At 43.6% G+C, this 16,736-nt stretch overlaps 1 protein-coding gene across 1 annotated transcript in view; it reads right to left on the bottom strand.

Moving 5' to 3' along the window:
- LOC126456088 (sodium/hydrogen exchanger 9B2-like) overlaps positions 1-16,736 on the bottom strand; it is a 123,883-nt gene that overhangs the window by 48,984 nt on the left and 58,163 nt on the right. Inside the window, exons 5-6 of the mRNA XM_050091844.1 lie at positions 14,728-14,910; positions 5,234-5,409 (exon numbers count right to left, since the gene is read on the bottom strand). Coding sequence (XP_049947801.1) covers positions 5,234-5,409; positions 14,728-14,910 — 359 coding nt within the window. The remainder of the gene's footprint in view (positions 1-5,233; positions 5,410-14,727; positions 14,911-16,736) is intronic.

Raw genomic sequence — 16,736 nt, 5'->3', positions numbered from 1 at the left:
GTTATGACGTTGCCGAAGTTTAGACAGTGTGTTGCTATTTGCACAAGGGTCATTTCATAAGTCATGACAACTATGGTATATACATAATGCGACGACATGGGAATTTCACAATAAGCTTTGAACAGTGTGTATCTGAACGCCAACATAAAATAAGATTCCAGCACAGGAGATCGCGGCAGAGGGAAAAATGAAACATATGCATTGGAACTCTGAGTAAATGTATTGTGCACAAATACAGGGTGAAAAGTATTTAAACCGACAAACTCTGCGAGGTTGTAGGTGACATCAAAACAAATATTTTTCCCTAATGTCATTTTTTCCTACGAGGATTATTTAAATCGGTGGAGGCCATATTACGCTCTTCAGTTGTTAGAGGCCATATTGCGATCTTCAGTTGTTAGAGGGCGTATTACGCTATTCAGTTGTAGGCAACTGCTGTCCACCAGTGTAGTAGTGCATTGTCTGTGTTTACTGACAGAGCGATACACCTGGAGTGAGTACACTGATATGGTTGGTGCATACTACGTAACGCACCACAACGGACGAGCTGCACATTGGGTTTATCAACAACAATATCCTAATCGCCGTATCCCGCATTATACGACCTTTGCTGCTGTGTACCAACATCTGCGTGAGATCGGGTCATTTAGCAGAATACCTGGACAGGGACACCGTCGCACGGTAAGAACGCTGCAATTTGAGGAAGCTGTCTTGCAGGATGTGGAGCGGGATCCTTCAGTCAGCACTCGTGCAATTGCACGTAAGATGGGGAGGAATCAGACGAATGTAAGAACAGTCTTTCGAGAGCAATTGTTACGTCCATTTCACTTACAGCGTGTCCAGAACCTGGAACCAGTTGATTATCCAACCAGAACACAGTCTTCGCGGTGGTACCTGGAACAGTGTGAAATGGATCCTACATTTCCATCCTCTGTGTTGTTTACCGATGTTATTTACCGGGCATGATGGAGTCTTCAACATGCATAATTCGCATGTTTGGAGGTTTGGAGTGAGGATAACCCACATGCCACAGTTACTAGCGCTCATCAAGTGCAGTTCTTCGTACATTTGCGGGTCGGTGTTGTTGAGGGCTGTTTAATTGGGCCGTATCTGCTACATAGGCCATTAAATGGCAGGCACTATTACAGTTTACTCGCCAGAGCATTGCCAGAATTGCTGGAAAACGTCTCGCTCCCTACAAGGCAACGCATGTGGTTCCAGCATGACGGGGCGCCGGCACATTTCAGTCGTCGGGTGCGTCGATTCCTGGACCGACGGTTCCCAGAAACGTGGATTGGCAGAGGTGGTCCTGTTCCATGGCCTGCTCGATCCCCAGATATGTCCCCTCTGGACTTTTTTGTGTGGGGAGAGATGCACAACCTTGTTTATGCAACTCCTGTTACATCAGAAGAGGATCTGGTTGCCCGGATAGTAGCAGCAGCAGGAACAATTCAAGGTACTCCTGGGGTTTTTGCCCGTGTCAGACAGAACATGATCCGACGGTTTAACCTTTGTTTACGTGTCAATGGAGGCATTTTTGAAAAATATACTGTAATTGAAATTGGGTTGTGTTAATGTGTTGCCTCTTGGTCATAAAAAAATGGAAAAGTGTTTGTTGGTTTAGTTAATCTGCCACCAGAGAAATCTTCCTCTAACGGTTTAAATATTCCTCATAGGAAAAAATGACATTAGGGAAAAATATTTGTTTTGATGTCCCCTTCAACCTCCCAGAGTTTGTCGGTTTAAATACTTTTCACCCTGTACAGATGGAACAAAAATTAATTATAATCAACTACTGTCTTTAAAGACAGTCCGCCAGTGGGCCCAGACAAAGATGAGGAAGGTGTTGTGTGCCCTCGGCATTGCCATCAATGTGTGACATCTGTCGCCGAAATGCAGTGACGATATCCGCCCCGTTTGCAAAGCGAATCCCACGCAATGGTTTCTTCAGTTGTGCAATGAAGTGGAAGTCGCCTGAGCTGGGGCCTGATGAGTAGGGTGGATGGGAGAGAATTTTCCTCTCCCATCGTTGTATGCAGTTTTTGATGATGTCTCTAGTGTGAGCTGTAGCGTCATTATGGAGTATTACTGCATTATCCACCAGTGCCGGACGTTTTTGCCGTTTCCCACAGTTGATCGTAGTTCCACATGACAATGAGCATTCCTGTCAGCGAGAAAGGCAATTTTTACGTTTGTTCGCTGTTCCACTCTGCTTACATCCATATTGTAGCACGGCCACGCTCATACTGAATGTTTCAGGCGCTGGTACCGTGACATCCTCGGATGCGCTCGCAATCTGCCATTTGATTGCGGTTGTTTGCAGCAGGCTTTCAAATTCATTTACTGCGATTACAGTGATGCTACATGTTCGCACGGTATACCATGGTTGCCAAAACTTATGTAATGATCCTTGTAGCTCTTAAATTAATTACATGACACATGTACAGGGTTGTTATAATTACGGTTTCGTTACTTGAGAGGCCCCCCATGAAAAAACGAAAGATCGTAGGACAATGAAGGATTGTGGAAACATCTGTAACGACGTGCGGAAGAGAACTGACGAATAAACTGCTGAAAGAAGCATATTTTAACATCTACGTGAGAGGGTAACATTTGTTAACTGCGTGCAATTTTTGCGTCCTAGGTTACAAACGTTGCTTCTGTGATGACCGTCTACGCTCTGGGACCACACTAGACATACAATTTCACAATTTTGCGCAGGATTTTTCGAACGGTGGACAGTGGAATGTACAGCTGTCGTGACACAGCCCTTGCACTGCTTGAAGATCGCACATTGTGTTCAACATTTGCAGCCATGGCGCAGTAACTTTTTCAAAAACTGGAGTCAGCCTCTCTCAGGAGCAATTCGCAAATCGCCATTTAGTTCCAACTTACGGATCACGTTCTTGAACACCTGCTCGAAAAGAGATCCTCTCCGCATTCCTTTAAAGCGTCGATACTCGCGAAGAGCAGCAGTGCTGTTGTTTTTGTTGTGGATTGGCAAGACAGCCAACCCACTATGAGAGGAAGCCGAAAGGCACGCGTTTTAGCTCAAGCAGGCTGGCGTGACGTCTGGAACAGGTCAAGGAAATGAGACTAACAAAAAACGTACGTAGCTGCTGGAATACTTAACTTTAATCCATAATTGGTGAACATCGCTCTTGACGGTACATGTTTTACAGCATCAATAGTAACTGGTAATGGCGCTTTGCTAGGTCGTAGCAAATGACGTAGCTGAAGGCTATGCTAACTATCGTCTCGGCAAATGAGAGCGTAATTTGTCAGTGAACCATCGCTAGCAAAGTCGGCTGTACAACTGGGGCGAGTGCTAGGAAGTCTCTCTAGACCTGCCGTGTGGCGGCGCTCGGTCTGCAATCACTGATAGTGGCGACACGCGGGTCCGACGTATACTAACGGACCGCGGCAGATTTAAAGGCTACCACCTAGCAAGTGTGGTGTCTGGCGGTGACACCACAGTTTTAGTGAAGCAGCTTTACGACTAAAGCCCTGCTCACCTTTTCCAGACCCATGTTGACTGTGAGCAACTGTAATGTATACTGATGCTCGTGTTTCAACACTACGCCGCCGAACTCGTACCGGCGCCTAATGACAAGTCACGACACTATACTAACAACGCAAATCCTGCTGCGCACGGTCTGAACATCACTCCTGTAACGTTGGGTACCCACACGGTAAACAGTTTCCCGCGTACACTGGCTCAAGTAGCGGAAGTTTAATTATAACCGCCCTGCACTTCTCAACTTTTCGGACGTATGCTTTTCAAATGCTTTACTTATCTGACTTACAATTTCTTGGACGTTATGCTAAAGCGGTGTATTAAACACCGATGTGAACGAAATTTTATCGTTATATTAAAACATCTCATACGTTTCATTGGAATCAGTTTATTATTATTGTCTTGAAAGAGTTCCAGTTTCCACAACAGTCTAGTACACGTGTATTTCGTGGAAACTTATTGCAGAGTAAGGATCACTACTGAATGTCAGAGCATTTTGAAGTCAGGACTGGTCTTAGACGAGGAGACGCCTAATCTCCAATGCTTTATAATTTAATTTTAGAAAAGATAGACAGAGAACACCAGATATTAAAGCAAGCTGGAATAAAATTGGTTAATAACATAATAAATAGGCTTACGTATGCGGACGATGTTGTTTTAATAAGTGGTAGCATAGAGGACTTGCAGCTCATGACAACTTCTTATAGGAATATTGCAAGGAAAGTAGGGTTACAAATTAACGAGGAGAAAACTGAGTACATGGTCGCGAGGAAGGCATCCAATGAACAGACTGCACTCTTAATTGATGAATTCTCTTTGAAAATACTTGGGGAGCATTTTTAGCGAGTAGAATAGAATGGAAGCAAGGATCGCAGCTGCAAACACATCATTTTTCGGCTTATGGGACCTGCTATAAAATAGAGCAGTTTCGATAAGTTTTAGAATCAGAAAGACACCAGACTATAATTCTCCAAGTAGCTATACATCTTTCTGAAACATTTAAATTAAAGAAAGCTGATGAACAAAAACTGTTGGCCTTCGAGAGAAAGATGTCAAAGAAAATGTTTGGTCCCGAGAGGGACACCCAGCCACAGGCATGCACGATATTAAAAAACCTGGAATTGACAGACCTACACTCACAAACTGATATTGGGCGAAAGATGAAGAAAAGAACATTGATGTGGGCAGGGCGTGTAATGAGGGTGGTAGAGGAAAGACTACGCGAGTAGCACTCTCAGGATCCGTGGAAGGCAGAAGGGGCCGAGGAAGGCCACGGAAAAGATGGACGGATGATGTCAACAGGGATACGCAGGCGATGGGCCTGAGAAAAGGAGAATGGACCACGAAAGTCAGGAACATAAATGATTGCTGGGGGAATGCAGAGAACGCATCTGGTCTCGCAGGCCAAAGTGAAAATTAAGGAAAGGATATTACGAGATTGTACGTGTTTTGTCGTTAGCACAACTAAAATTAGAGACATCAGAGACCCGTTTAAAAATACGTTGACGGAAAGTAAACTGAGGGGGGGGGGGGGGGGGGGAGGTGGAGAGACGATAAGGAAATAAAGAAAAAACTGTGATTTTCCCCTACGCCCCCCCCCCCTCCCTCCCGCCAATTGAATCCTGGTTACGCGCCTAAAGAAGTACTGCTGCGGTGGAGGACATAGGATATAGCGATGGCAATACTTAGCAGTAGTGAGAGCGTAGGCGGTCGTACCTTCAGAGAAGATGACGTTGATCATGATTCCAAAGATGGAGACGGCGAAGATGTCGTCGACGCTGGCGGCCGCCACCACCAGTATGGGGATGCCCTTCTTGGTGCCGTAGCCGCGCTCCTGCAGCGCGAAGAGGCACGGGATCACGACCGCGGGCGACACCGCCGCCATCGCCGCTCTGGCAACAGACGACGCCTGTCAGCGCACATCGCTGTAACACCCACGTCTGTTTCTGCTGACAACACTAACACGTAGCGCGGTTAGGCCGCTGTACTCGAGCTCATGGAATATTGATTTTACGAGCACAAGATAAAATGTAATTCCTCCAAATTTTTTATGTGAAAACTGTTAAATTCTTTTAAATAAAAAAAACGTCATTAACATTCTACATCTTTATTCCTCATGTCTACATATTTACTTCTCAACGTAAACATCTTGGCGACGAACACGTCTCCCCCAATGAGAGACCAGTTTGTTGATACCGCCATTGTAGAATGTCTCGCTTTGTTGGCGAAGCCACAACCTCACCTCTTCTTGCACCGTTTCATCACTATGAAAGAGAAGTCCTTGAAGGTGTTCTTTAAGTTTTGAAAACACATGAAACAGGCATGGGGTCAAGTCTGGACATTATGGAGGAGCGTAGATGACAGTGAACCCCAGGCGTCGGATTGGTGCATAAGTCGCGACGCTCGTGTCTGTTGTGGCATTGTCACGCTAAGAACAGGCTGCTTCATGTGTGGGCGAACTCTTCGAATTCATGCTTTCGGGTTTCCGAGAGTCTTTCACGCACCGACGTAGTTACGTTACGGACTACAAATCGGAGCTCTCTGGCGGCAGAGGGTTGCTGCTTGTCTCAACGAAGCGGAGAAGACGACCAAGTAATATGCGTGACATTTAATTGCTCAGAATAAAAAATTCGGAGGTATTACATTTCAGCATACCATTGTATTTGGTTATCGTACTGTATTCCAAATTCTATATAATCCTATATTAAAGATACAACAAGGGAAGGAAGATTAGAGGTAAAGTGCCGTCGACATAGAGGTCATTAGAGACGGAGCAGAAACTCGAATAGTTTCGAGGATGAAGATGGAAATCGGCGGTGCTCCTTCAAAGGAATCGTTGTGACAAGATACAAAGAATTGTTCATAAACCAAGTATAAGATTTAAAACGTAAAACAAAACGGCTTTATAACGAATATCACAAACAATCGAATTTTGTATACGGAGTGTAGCTAACAACCTGAAAACTGGGCCAGGGCATTCTAGGAGACGCCGGATCGAGCGAAATTTTGCAGAAATGCATAGTTCCAAAATGAACCACTGTGACGCAACGTCCATAAAACAAGAACCAGTATCGATAATTTTTGAAGCCTCGAGCATTAGGCATATGCAACATGGAGGGAATTTTCGAGAGAGTGGGCCAGCATTTCTTTGATTAAGCCAAATTTTTGGCAATACTGCAGGCAGGAATTTCGAGCATTTGTTCCAAAAATGTGATCTGAAGAAAAAGGGTGCTAGAAAAGTTTGTTCTCTTAGTTACACTTACTGATGGACTGTACTTACCAGAGGAGACATTCACTCATGCTTTCTGTGCGTTAACAAAATGTGAAATATGTGGATTTACATTTCTTTATTAATAACATTGCACGATACAGTACTAGATGTTGACTAGCACACTGCAGTTCTAGGTTTTTTTTAAAAAAAAACGCTACAGCTTATCATCTGAATAGATTAATGACCTGACGGTACTCTAGCGTAGTTTTTTTTAATACTCAAACTTTACCTGTAAACGTATAAGAAAAATCGAGTCTAAGGTAACAGCTATGGTTAGCAGTTTAAAAATTGTCTTGCTCTGACCATTCATTTGAAACCATTTTCTCCTGTTTAATTGTGTCCACATGCCTGTAATATTTTTTTAAAGGACAACTTTCTCCATCTGGAGTGTAAAAAAATTATTTGTCCACCACAAATGCGATTTCGGCTTTTCATACCATTTTCAAGTGATGGCTCACTTTTAAGAGAACGATGCAGCGACGCACTTCGTGGTGACATATCACTTGCAAAAAAAAAATCGCGATTTTGATGAATAAATATATTCTTACGTGCAGGTGGAAAATGTTGTCTTTTCTGAAACCCTTATTTTCAACTAATGCAACTGATAACAACACTCTTTAGCACAACAGACATTGTCTGGGGCATGTCAGTTTGAATGCACACACGTCCGCACGCATCTCGTTGACTGGCTGCCGTTTCACGGTGATAGTCCCACAGCCGTGCATTTCCAGCCTGCGATTACTTGCAAACTTTTGATCTATTCGACGTCCTGTACCGCACTCTGACCTTTCTACCAGGTTGTTTCTCTCGACCCTGAATATCCAACGGTATCTTTGTTCGCTGTAGAGAAGACTGATAGTATTGTATGACCATACAGGGAGTTCTGATGTAATAAGGCAGATGGTTGTCTTTTAAATTCACACTGACATTCTGGTGAAGGTACTTTCCGGCATCGATATAAGGAGCCCACATATCTGCCTAGGCTTTTAGTTATTCTGTTAAGTTTTGTCCAGTGATCGTCAAACTGCGGCCCATTGGCCGCATGTGGCTCGAATAAGGTGTTCGTGCGATACGCGCACCTTAGCCGTATTTTACAATAATATGCATCCAACAACTAACAGCTGAATAAAAAAATGTCAGCCAACGTTAAGAGCTTCTTAAAGGTATAGCTTTACGCCCAATAACAAAAAATAGCGAGTAACTTTTTCAGATGTACTTAATTTTAATTGATGTTGGTGAATTGGGCAATGAGCTAAGTAAGTTGGCAGCTTATCTCAGGGGCAGAGGTGTAGGTGGCGTGGCCATTGCCGGTTTGAGGGATGTAAGAGGGTGGATGTTTTATTGCCTTCCAGAACCAATAATTGCGTGTGTGTCTCGTAGCTATCGGCTGCTACAGCACAAATTTCAAATGGAAATAACACGGATTTATGAATGTACATTACAGAGATGATCATATTCAAACGTGGTACATATTTCTAGCCACCAATATGAAAATTAATTAACGCTGTTCTAATACAGATCAATGAGTACAGAAGAAAACTGACATTTATGATCCTGTATCATACGGCACAAAGTATTTAAATATATATACAGGTAATGTCATTTTTCAATTAATCATCCTCTCACACAGAAAACTGCCACACTTCTATCAGGCAATTATAGAGTCACAACTTTGGGGTCGCTGGGGGTAGTATCAATCTTACAAGAAGAACAGTCGACACGAATTATTCCGAACGGTGTCGGCTTTTAGCGATCAGTACCTTGTTGTCCGGCAGCCAACATATAGCGCACTAACTATACAACTGATCAATTGGAGTCTTGTAACATACTGATTTATGTAGATAACCAAGTACTAATAACGTCGGCACGAGTGTGCCACCCCACAATGTCAATACTGGTTCCCGAGTAAGAAAGTTCTACGGCTGCTGGGCTAGTCCATATTTTCTGGTCTAAATCGAACTTAAGATACGAAAAAGCAGAAAACTCTGCAGATTGATAACTACATGTTTGAAGAAGTAGATGAGTTTAAATATCTGAGGGTGGTAGTAAACAACAGAAATGATGAAAAACAAGAAATAGAAACGAGGATCAAGCCGCACCTAGAGTGTCATATACACTCAATAAGCTATTGTCATTCAGAATCTTTTCAAGCGGGACCAAAATATGGACATATAAAACTACAAGGGCTTGCTGAGAAGTAATATGTCCGATTTTGTCATGTGAAATCTCTTAAAGCTTTTTTAAAATTAAGGAAATGTTACTAAGATTCTACGTCTTTATTCTTCATGTCTAAATACTTGCAGCCCTCTGCCGCTAGGGGGCTCCGAATAGTAACGAGTAGCATGGCGGTGTGTAACGTAACTATGTCAAGGCGTGAGAAACTGAAACCACGAATTCGTCCACATACGGAGTACCCTCTCCTTCAGCATGACAATTCCAGAGCGCACACGAGCGCTGCGAATCTGCAACAATCCGACGCCTTTGGTTCACTGTCTTCGATCATCCTCCATACATTCCAGACTTGGCCTCATCCGATTTTCTTCGTGTCCAAAAGTTAAAGAACACTTTCGAAAACTTCACTTGATAGTGATGAAATGGTGCAAGCAAAGATGTGGTTGCGGCTCCGTCAACAAAGTCAAACATTCCAAAGTACGGTAGTTTCAACAAACTGGTCTCTCGTTGAGGAAATGTGTTTGTCGCCAGGGCGACTACGTTGAGAAAGAAATATGGAGACATGAAGAATAAAGATGTAGAATGTTGATAAATTTTTTTGATTCAAAAAGCTTTGGAAGCATTTCTTTTCAGCAAGAAATCGTATAATCAGACCAGTATTGCTATGAGAGGCAGAAATATGGAGAATACATACGCACGCAGACAGAAAGATAAATGTATTTTAAATTAAAATCCTGCAAAAAATATTTAGACTAATCTGTGAGGGAGGAGGACGGCGAAGAAGAAATAACAGGGAGCTCAGGGTGATATATAATCAACCATATGTTGTTGCAGAAGCCAAGACAGGGAGACTGGGATGGGCCGGCCTAGTCTATAGAACAGAGGAGGGATCAATACTGCAGCAGTGTCAAGAAACCCGAAGGACGAAGATCTTTTATGCACGCCGAAAATAAGATGAAGAGACAAGGTGGTCAGGGATTTTTAGGTACAATGTACTTGGAGCAAGGTAAGAAGAGGCCAAGGACAGAACATCGTGGAGAAGGCTACTTGACAAGACTGTGGTTTGTGGGCCAGAAGAGTAAGAATAACTAAGTCAAAACCTGGGCTCTTCTGTTACGTAGGGAAGGTCGTGGACCTGTGGGGTTTCTTTTCCATTGCTTTTGCTGAATTTAGATGATATTAAAGTTGTTGCAAATCGTTTCGTGGTTTATAAATATGAAGAGGTTCTGTTCACATCTTCGAACAGTTCGTGAACTGGAAGTAAATAATTGCTTCGTATTTTAGTAGGTTCTCCGACAAGTGCATGGTTGCGTATTAATGTGGGTGAATGTAGCTGAGTGTAAGGAGCCAATAGGTATCATCTACATGTTGTAATTTAGTTCTTCGTCAACCTTCTTGACACGGGCACTAGTAAGTCTCACCAGAGCATTATATTGTTATAGTAGAGTACCCGAGACCCAGAGCTGGAACACGGATGATAGACGTCGTGTATCCCAAAGTGACATTGCAGAAATTTTGAGGAACATCGTTCTTATCTACAATGAAGTTCCCGACATACCTCGGCGTGACTCTGTACAGAAGTTGAACAAAGACCGCCACGAAACATGAATCAGGAACAGTATTCAAAATCGAAGCGGGTCAGCGCTAAGGTTTCAAAAGCTAAGCTTCATCAAGAAGTGAAAGTTTATTCACTCAACTAGTTGTAAAGATGTTTAAGAAATAGATAAAGCAGTATCACGATATATTTAGTAGTCAGAAGCATCAAAAAGCAAAAAAAAAAGGGTCTGAAATTGACGATACATGTTATTTTCACTGAAAAAACTGGAAAAATCTCATCAACCACAACAAAGCAACTATTTGGGAAGACGCCTGTCCTAGTCGTAAAAAATGCTAGAGATTCAATGAGATGATTCAAGAACTTTGTTTCTAGTGGTGAAGAAGTTTGAGAGGGTCATTGCTGGTAGCTGGCGGGTGCCTTTCCCCAGTGCATTCTACATCAGCGTAAAGACAGTGCGTGATGGTGAGTACTTCTTATCAATATTAGTTATTTTCTGTCTTAACCCATTCGTGTACTGAGAGAGAGAAACTGTCCACCTATACGACTCGATACACGCTCTGTTCTCTCTCGTCACATTTTGGTGGTGCCTCTGAGAAAACTGTATTGGTAACAACGGAATGGTCACACTGTCGTCTTCGAAAAGAAGTTCTCTAAATTTACCCAATAGTGTTTCTCGAGAACAAAGACGCCTTTTTTCTAAAGATTTCCGTTCAAATTTCACGAGAATCTGAGTTACATTCTCGCACGCGCTATGCGACCTCTCCCGACAATTCGTTTGATTTCTGCTGTCGCGCCTATACGATAATGACTCCAAACACGAAAAGTGCTCTAGAATCGGTTGCACGAGCGTCTTCTATGTGGTTTTTCTTTACAGATGCAATTCGCTATCCAGAAAACCGTTCTGACAAATCTAAGTGTTCCACTCACATTCCTTAATACTGATTTTACGTGTTCATCTCAATTCATATCGCTTCTTCGTGTTATGCTGGAATATTCAAATGGCGTGACGTTTTCCCGATGTTCACCACCAACCTTGTAATCAGGTACTACCGTGATATTTCTCTTTTCACGAGCATTACCTAGCATCAGTCCACATTTGAAGAGAGCTGCCGTTCATTTCACCAGGGGGAAATTTTGTCGTTCTGCATTTCCTCACGTGCTGTATAGGATTCAGCTATAGACTCCTCTTTGAGCAGGTAATGAGAAGAATATTTTCATCTGCGAGAAATTCAGATAGTGGAGCTGCAGCATGCGAGTGGGCACTATCGTCTAGGAAGAGGAATTCTGGATCAACTACACATCTGAAAAATCGCCCATGTGGTAGCAGCACCATTCTTCGTTAACAGTATGACACTGGTAACCAACAAACATACGATGCTCCAGGCACCTACCAAACATAATACCTGCTGCACCCGGTTCCCAGCCCCTCTTGCAGTAGTGTTTTCTGATATTGTATAACATACGACTTTCCCTCTAGACGAAAGGTGAGACATTTATCCTGCAAACTGAAATAAGATTCATCTGCAAAGAGCACATTTCCCTATTTATTCGTTCTCCAATTTCGGTGTTATTGACTCCATACTAATAGAGTCCATGCCTGCACTGCTGTGTACCGGTAACACAGTGTGGGACGTACGGCGTACACACCAACTTCTAGTCGCTGCATTTCATCATGCAACTAACACCAGGTACTTGTCACGTTATGGAGTGGTTACACTTGAACAAACTCGCAGTCTGCTGGTCTGTTCTATGCGTGAATACCCCCTCCACACACACACACACACACACACACACACACACACACACACAGACAGAGAGAGAGAGAGAGAGAGAGAGAGAGAGAGAGAAAGTGTGTTTGTGTTGTAAGACGTGGAGAGTTATGTAAGACGTGTGTATTTCTACTGTCTATTGTCAAATCACAATTTATGAAAGAGGTTTATATTTTATTAATAGCATTAAGTAGGAATAATTAATATTTGTCATGTTGGAAATAACTGTGGTAGCAGGGAATGTCTGCATCAAAGTATTGTTGACAAGAGAGACCGCAAATTGATATAATTTTAAGAAGGGCGGGAGAGAGCGCGTATGGATATATTTTAAGAAAAGAGCGGGAAAGATCGCACATTTAAACATTTTGTAATGGTAGCAGGGATTGTCTGCACCAGAAAGTATTGTTGGCAGGAGAGACAGCACTTTAGTGTTCGTAGGAAGTCAGTAGTAAGCGAGATGTGAAGCGAGTCGGTAGCAGGTCTGAAGCGAGAGGTTGAGAGGAGCGGTGTGTTTGCCAGCCACTATCTATGATTTACAAGATATTATAAACGGATGTACAGAGACATCAGCTAATTATTATCATAAGAGGAACTAATATTATTGAATTATTTTCTTTGCGAAACTCAAGAGTACTGAAGGTATGTTTGCGCAATGCTAGTTGTAAGATTATTGTGAAAAGTAAGTCCCATTTGAACGTTTGTAAAATCATTTCATTATCAACAGTAAATATTTGAAGCGTTTTCAGAATATAATTAATTTTGCCAGCAATGTTGCATTACTGATTATAATCCATCCCAAAAACCATCAACGTAAAACTTTGCAAAACTTTTATTGTTGTCAAGAAAAAGTGTAACTATGAATTACGTAACTTCAGTCAAATTAATTAAACAATAACGTCAGCTTTGCTATTAAAGAATAACGTCAGCTTTGGTAATAAATACAGCCACTTATTATGACAGCCCACCAGCAGTTAACAGATTATAGTAAACCAGAGTAAGTATATTCATGTCGCAGTTCGATGTAGCAGTCAGATGGCGATCCAGTAACAGTAAAAAAGGTAAGGAACAGTTTTGGGTTATTGCAGATAACAACTGAGCCTCACGACGACGACACATTCTATGTTTCGTCGAAATAATCAGAAAATCACTTTTAATAAGCAGCAATTAAATTTGTATGCGAAGATTGAGAAAGAGAATAAATTTCAAAGGGAAGATTTCATTTGTTATTATTAAGCAAGAGATAGAAATCCTACATCTACATCTACATCTATATTTATACTCCGCAAGCCACCCAACGGTGTGTGGCGGAGGGCACTTTACGTGCCACTGTCATTACCTCCCTTTCCTGTTGCAGTCGCGTATGGTTCGCGGGAAGAACGACTGTCTGAAAGCCTCCGTGCGCGCTCTAATGTCTCTAATTTTACATTCGTGATCTCCTCGGGAGGTATAAGTAGGGGGAAGCAATATATTCGATACCTCATCCAGAAACGCATCCTCTCTAAACCTGGCGAGCAAGCTACACCGCGATGCAGAGCGCCTCTCTTGCAGAGTCTGCCACTTGAGTTTGTTAAACATCTCCGTAACGCTATCACGGTTACCAAATAACCCTGTGACGAAACGCGCCGCTCTTCTTTGGATCTTCTCTATCTCCTCCGTCAACCCGATCTGGTACGGATCCTAAGGGAAGGTTACATAGCTTATTGTAAAATGGAAGGTTATCATTAACAAAAGAGGTATAGAGGAGACGGGAAGGTTTCAAAGGTTTCAGTGTGTGTGTGTGTGTGTGTGTGTGTGTGTGTGTGTGTGTGTGTGTGTGTGTGTGTATGTGTGTGTGTGAGTGAGAGAGAGAGAGAGAGAGAGAGAGAGTACTAGAGTAAGAGCAAAAATTCTATGCCTTTATCTATTTTCTGGAATTAAATCAGGAGATGGTGCAGTACTTAGATTGGGAAATAAGACAGAAAAAGGGGTGGATGAGTTTTGATCAAAAATGGCTCTATGCACTAAGGGACTTAACATCTGAGGTTATCGGTCCCCTAGACTTAGAACTACTTAGACCTAACTAACCTAAGGACATCACAGACACCCATGCCCGAGGTAGGATTCGAACCTGCAACCGTAGCAGCAGCGCGATTCCGGACTTAAGCGCCTAGATCTGCTTGTCCACAGTGGCTGGCTGAGTTTTGATATTTGGGCTTGGCTACAGTGAGCAGGTTGAAATGGATTTTGGTTGCAACTGTTATTCGTAGATGAAAAGCCTTACCCAGGATAGTCTAGCATGGAGGGCTGCAGCTAACTAGTCTTCGGACTGTGACGACGACAGCAACAACAACATTCAATTGGAGAAGTCTTCATGTGTTCTGGTTTGTCTACAAGTTCTACACCTTTCGATTGCAGCAAAACAGTAGCCAGGCGACATGAAGGAGTGTGACGCTGAGCTCACCCGAGCAGCAGCCCCCAGAGCCATGGCAGCGAGAGCAGGTAGTAGGTGGCGACGGCGAGGGTGCCCGCCTCGGTGATGGACGGCAGCAGCGCCAGCCGCGCCACCACGCCGCTCAGGCGCCGCAGCGCGCCCGCCTCCAGGCCCAGGCCGGCCCGCATCATGATCACCGTCAGCGCCGCCTTCCTGCACACACCGAGCACTCTTGTCACAGTACGGCAGGAGGGGCACGACGCTTAGGTGAGTGGAATTCCCGTGTTCGCGCCAAAGAAAAAAAAAGTAGCCAACCCTCGCGATATACACTATTGACCACTAAAATTGCTACGCCAAGAAGAAATGCAGATGATAAACGGGTATTCACTGGACAGATATATTATTCTAGAACTGACAATTGCTTACATTTTCACGCAATTTAGGTGCATAGATCCTGAGAAATCAGTACCCAGAACAACGACCTCTGGTCGTAATAACGGCCTTGATACGCCTGGGCATTGAGTCAAACAGAGCTTGGATGGCGTGTACAGCTACAGCTGCCCATGCAGCTTCAATATGATACTACAGTTCATCAAGAGTAGTGACTGGCGTATCGTGACGAGCCAGTTGCTGGGCCACCATTGACCAGACGTTTTCAGTTGGTGAGAGATCTGGAGAATGTGCTGGCCAGGGCAGCAGTCGAACATTTTCTGTATTCAGAAAGGCCGACTACAGGACCTGCAATATGCGGTCGTGCATTATCCTGCTGAAATGTAGGGTGTCGCAGGGATCGAATGAAGGGTAGATCCACGGGTCGTAACACATCTGAAATGTAACGTCCACTGTTCAAAGTGCCGTCAATGCGAACAAGAGGTGACCGAGACGTGTAACCAATGGCACCCCATACCATCACGCCAGGTGATACGCCAGTATGGCGGTGACGAATACACGCTTCCAATGTGCGTTCACCGCGATGTCGCCAAACACGCATGCGACATTCATGATGCTGTAAACAGAACCTGGATTCATCCGAAAAAATGACGTTTTGCCATTCGTGCACCCAGGTTCGTCGTTGAGTACACCATCGCAGGCGCTCCTGTCTGCGATGCAGCGTCAAGGGTAACCGCAGCCATGGTCTCCGAGCTGATAGTCCGTGCTGCTGCAAACGTCGTCGAACTGTTCGTGCAAATGGTTGTTGTCTTGCAATCGTTCCCATCTGTTGACTCAGGGATCGAGACGTGGCTGCACGATCCGTTACAGCCATGCGGATAAGATGCCTGTCATTTCGACTGCAAGTGATACGAGGCCGTTGGGATCCAGCACGGCGTTTCGTATTACCCTCCCGAACCCACCGATTCCATATTGTGCTAACAGTCGTTGGATCTCGACTAACGCGAGCAGCAATGGCGCGATACGATAAACCACAATCGCTTTAGGCTACAATCCGACCTTTATCAAAATCGAAAACGTGATGGTACGCATTTCTCCTCCTTACACGAGGCATCACAACAACGTTTCACCAGGCAACGACGATTAACTGCTGTTTGTGTATGAGAAATCGGTTGGAAACTTTCCTCATGTCGGCACGTTGTACATGTCGTCACCGGCGCCAACCTTGTTTGAATGCTCTGAAAAGCTAATCATTTGCATATCACAGCATCTTCTTCCTGTTGGTTAAATGTCGCGTCTGTAGCACGTCATCTTCATGGTGTAGCAATTTTAATCGCCAGTAGTGTATATTGTCAGGTGTACTCTACATACAGGGTGAATCAGAACTCCATTGACAGACCGCTTGTGTGGACCAAAACAAACAAAGAAACAAACAAAAAATGCTATACAGTCATTGGCCCTAAAACGCATAGCTTATGAGCTATAAGCACTTGTTCATTTTCGTTATTGTGAGACACATCCCTTCTACTGACATCTCTTTGCTTTCCATCTTTTGATATTTTTGAAGTTGGTAGTACGGGCTAAAACAAGACAAAAAGTCAAGTAAATAAGGACTCTAAAGGGCGTCCCTTATCAGATATGACCACTCG

Source organism: Schistocerca serialis, chromosome 2, assembly GCF_023864345.2.
Source record: "Schistocerca serialis cubense isolate TAMUIC-IGC-003099 chromosome 2, iqSchSeri2.2, whole genome shotgun sequence".
Lineage (NCBI taxonomy): Eukaryota > Metazoa > Arthropoda > Insecta > Orthoptera > Acrididae > Schistocerca > Schistocerca serialis.
This window is presented reverse-complemented; position numbering and strand designations above follow the sequence as displayed.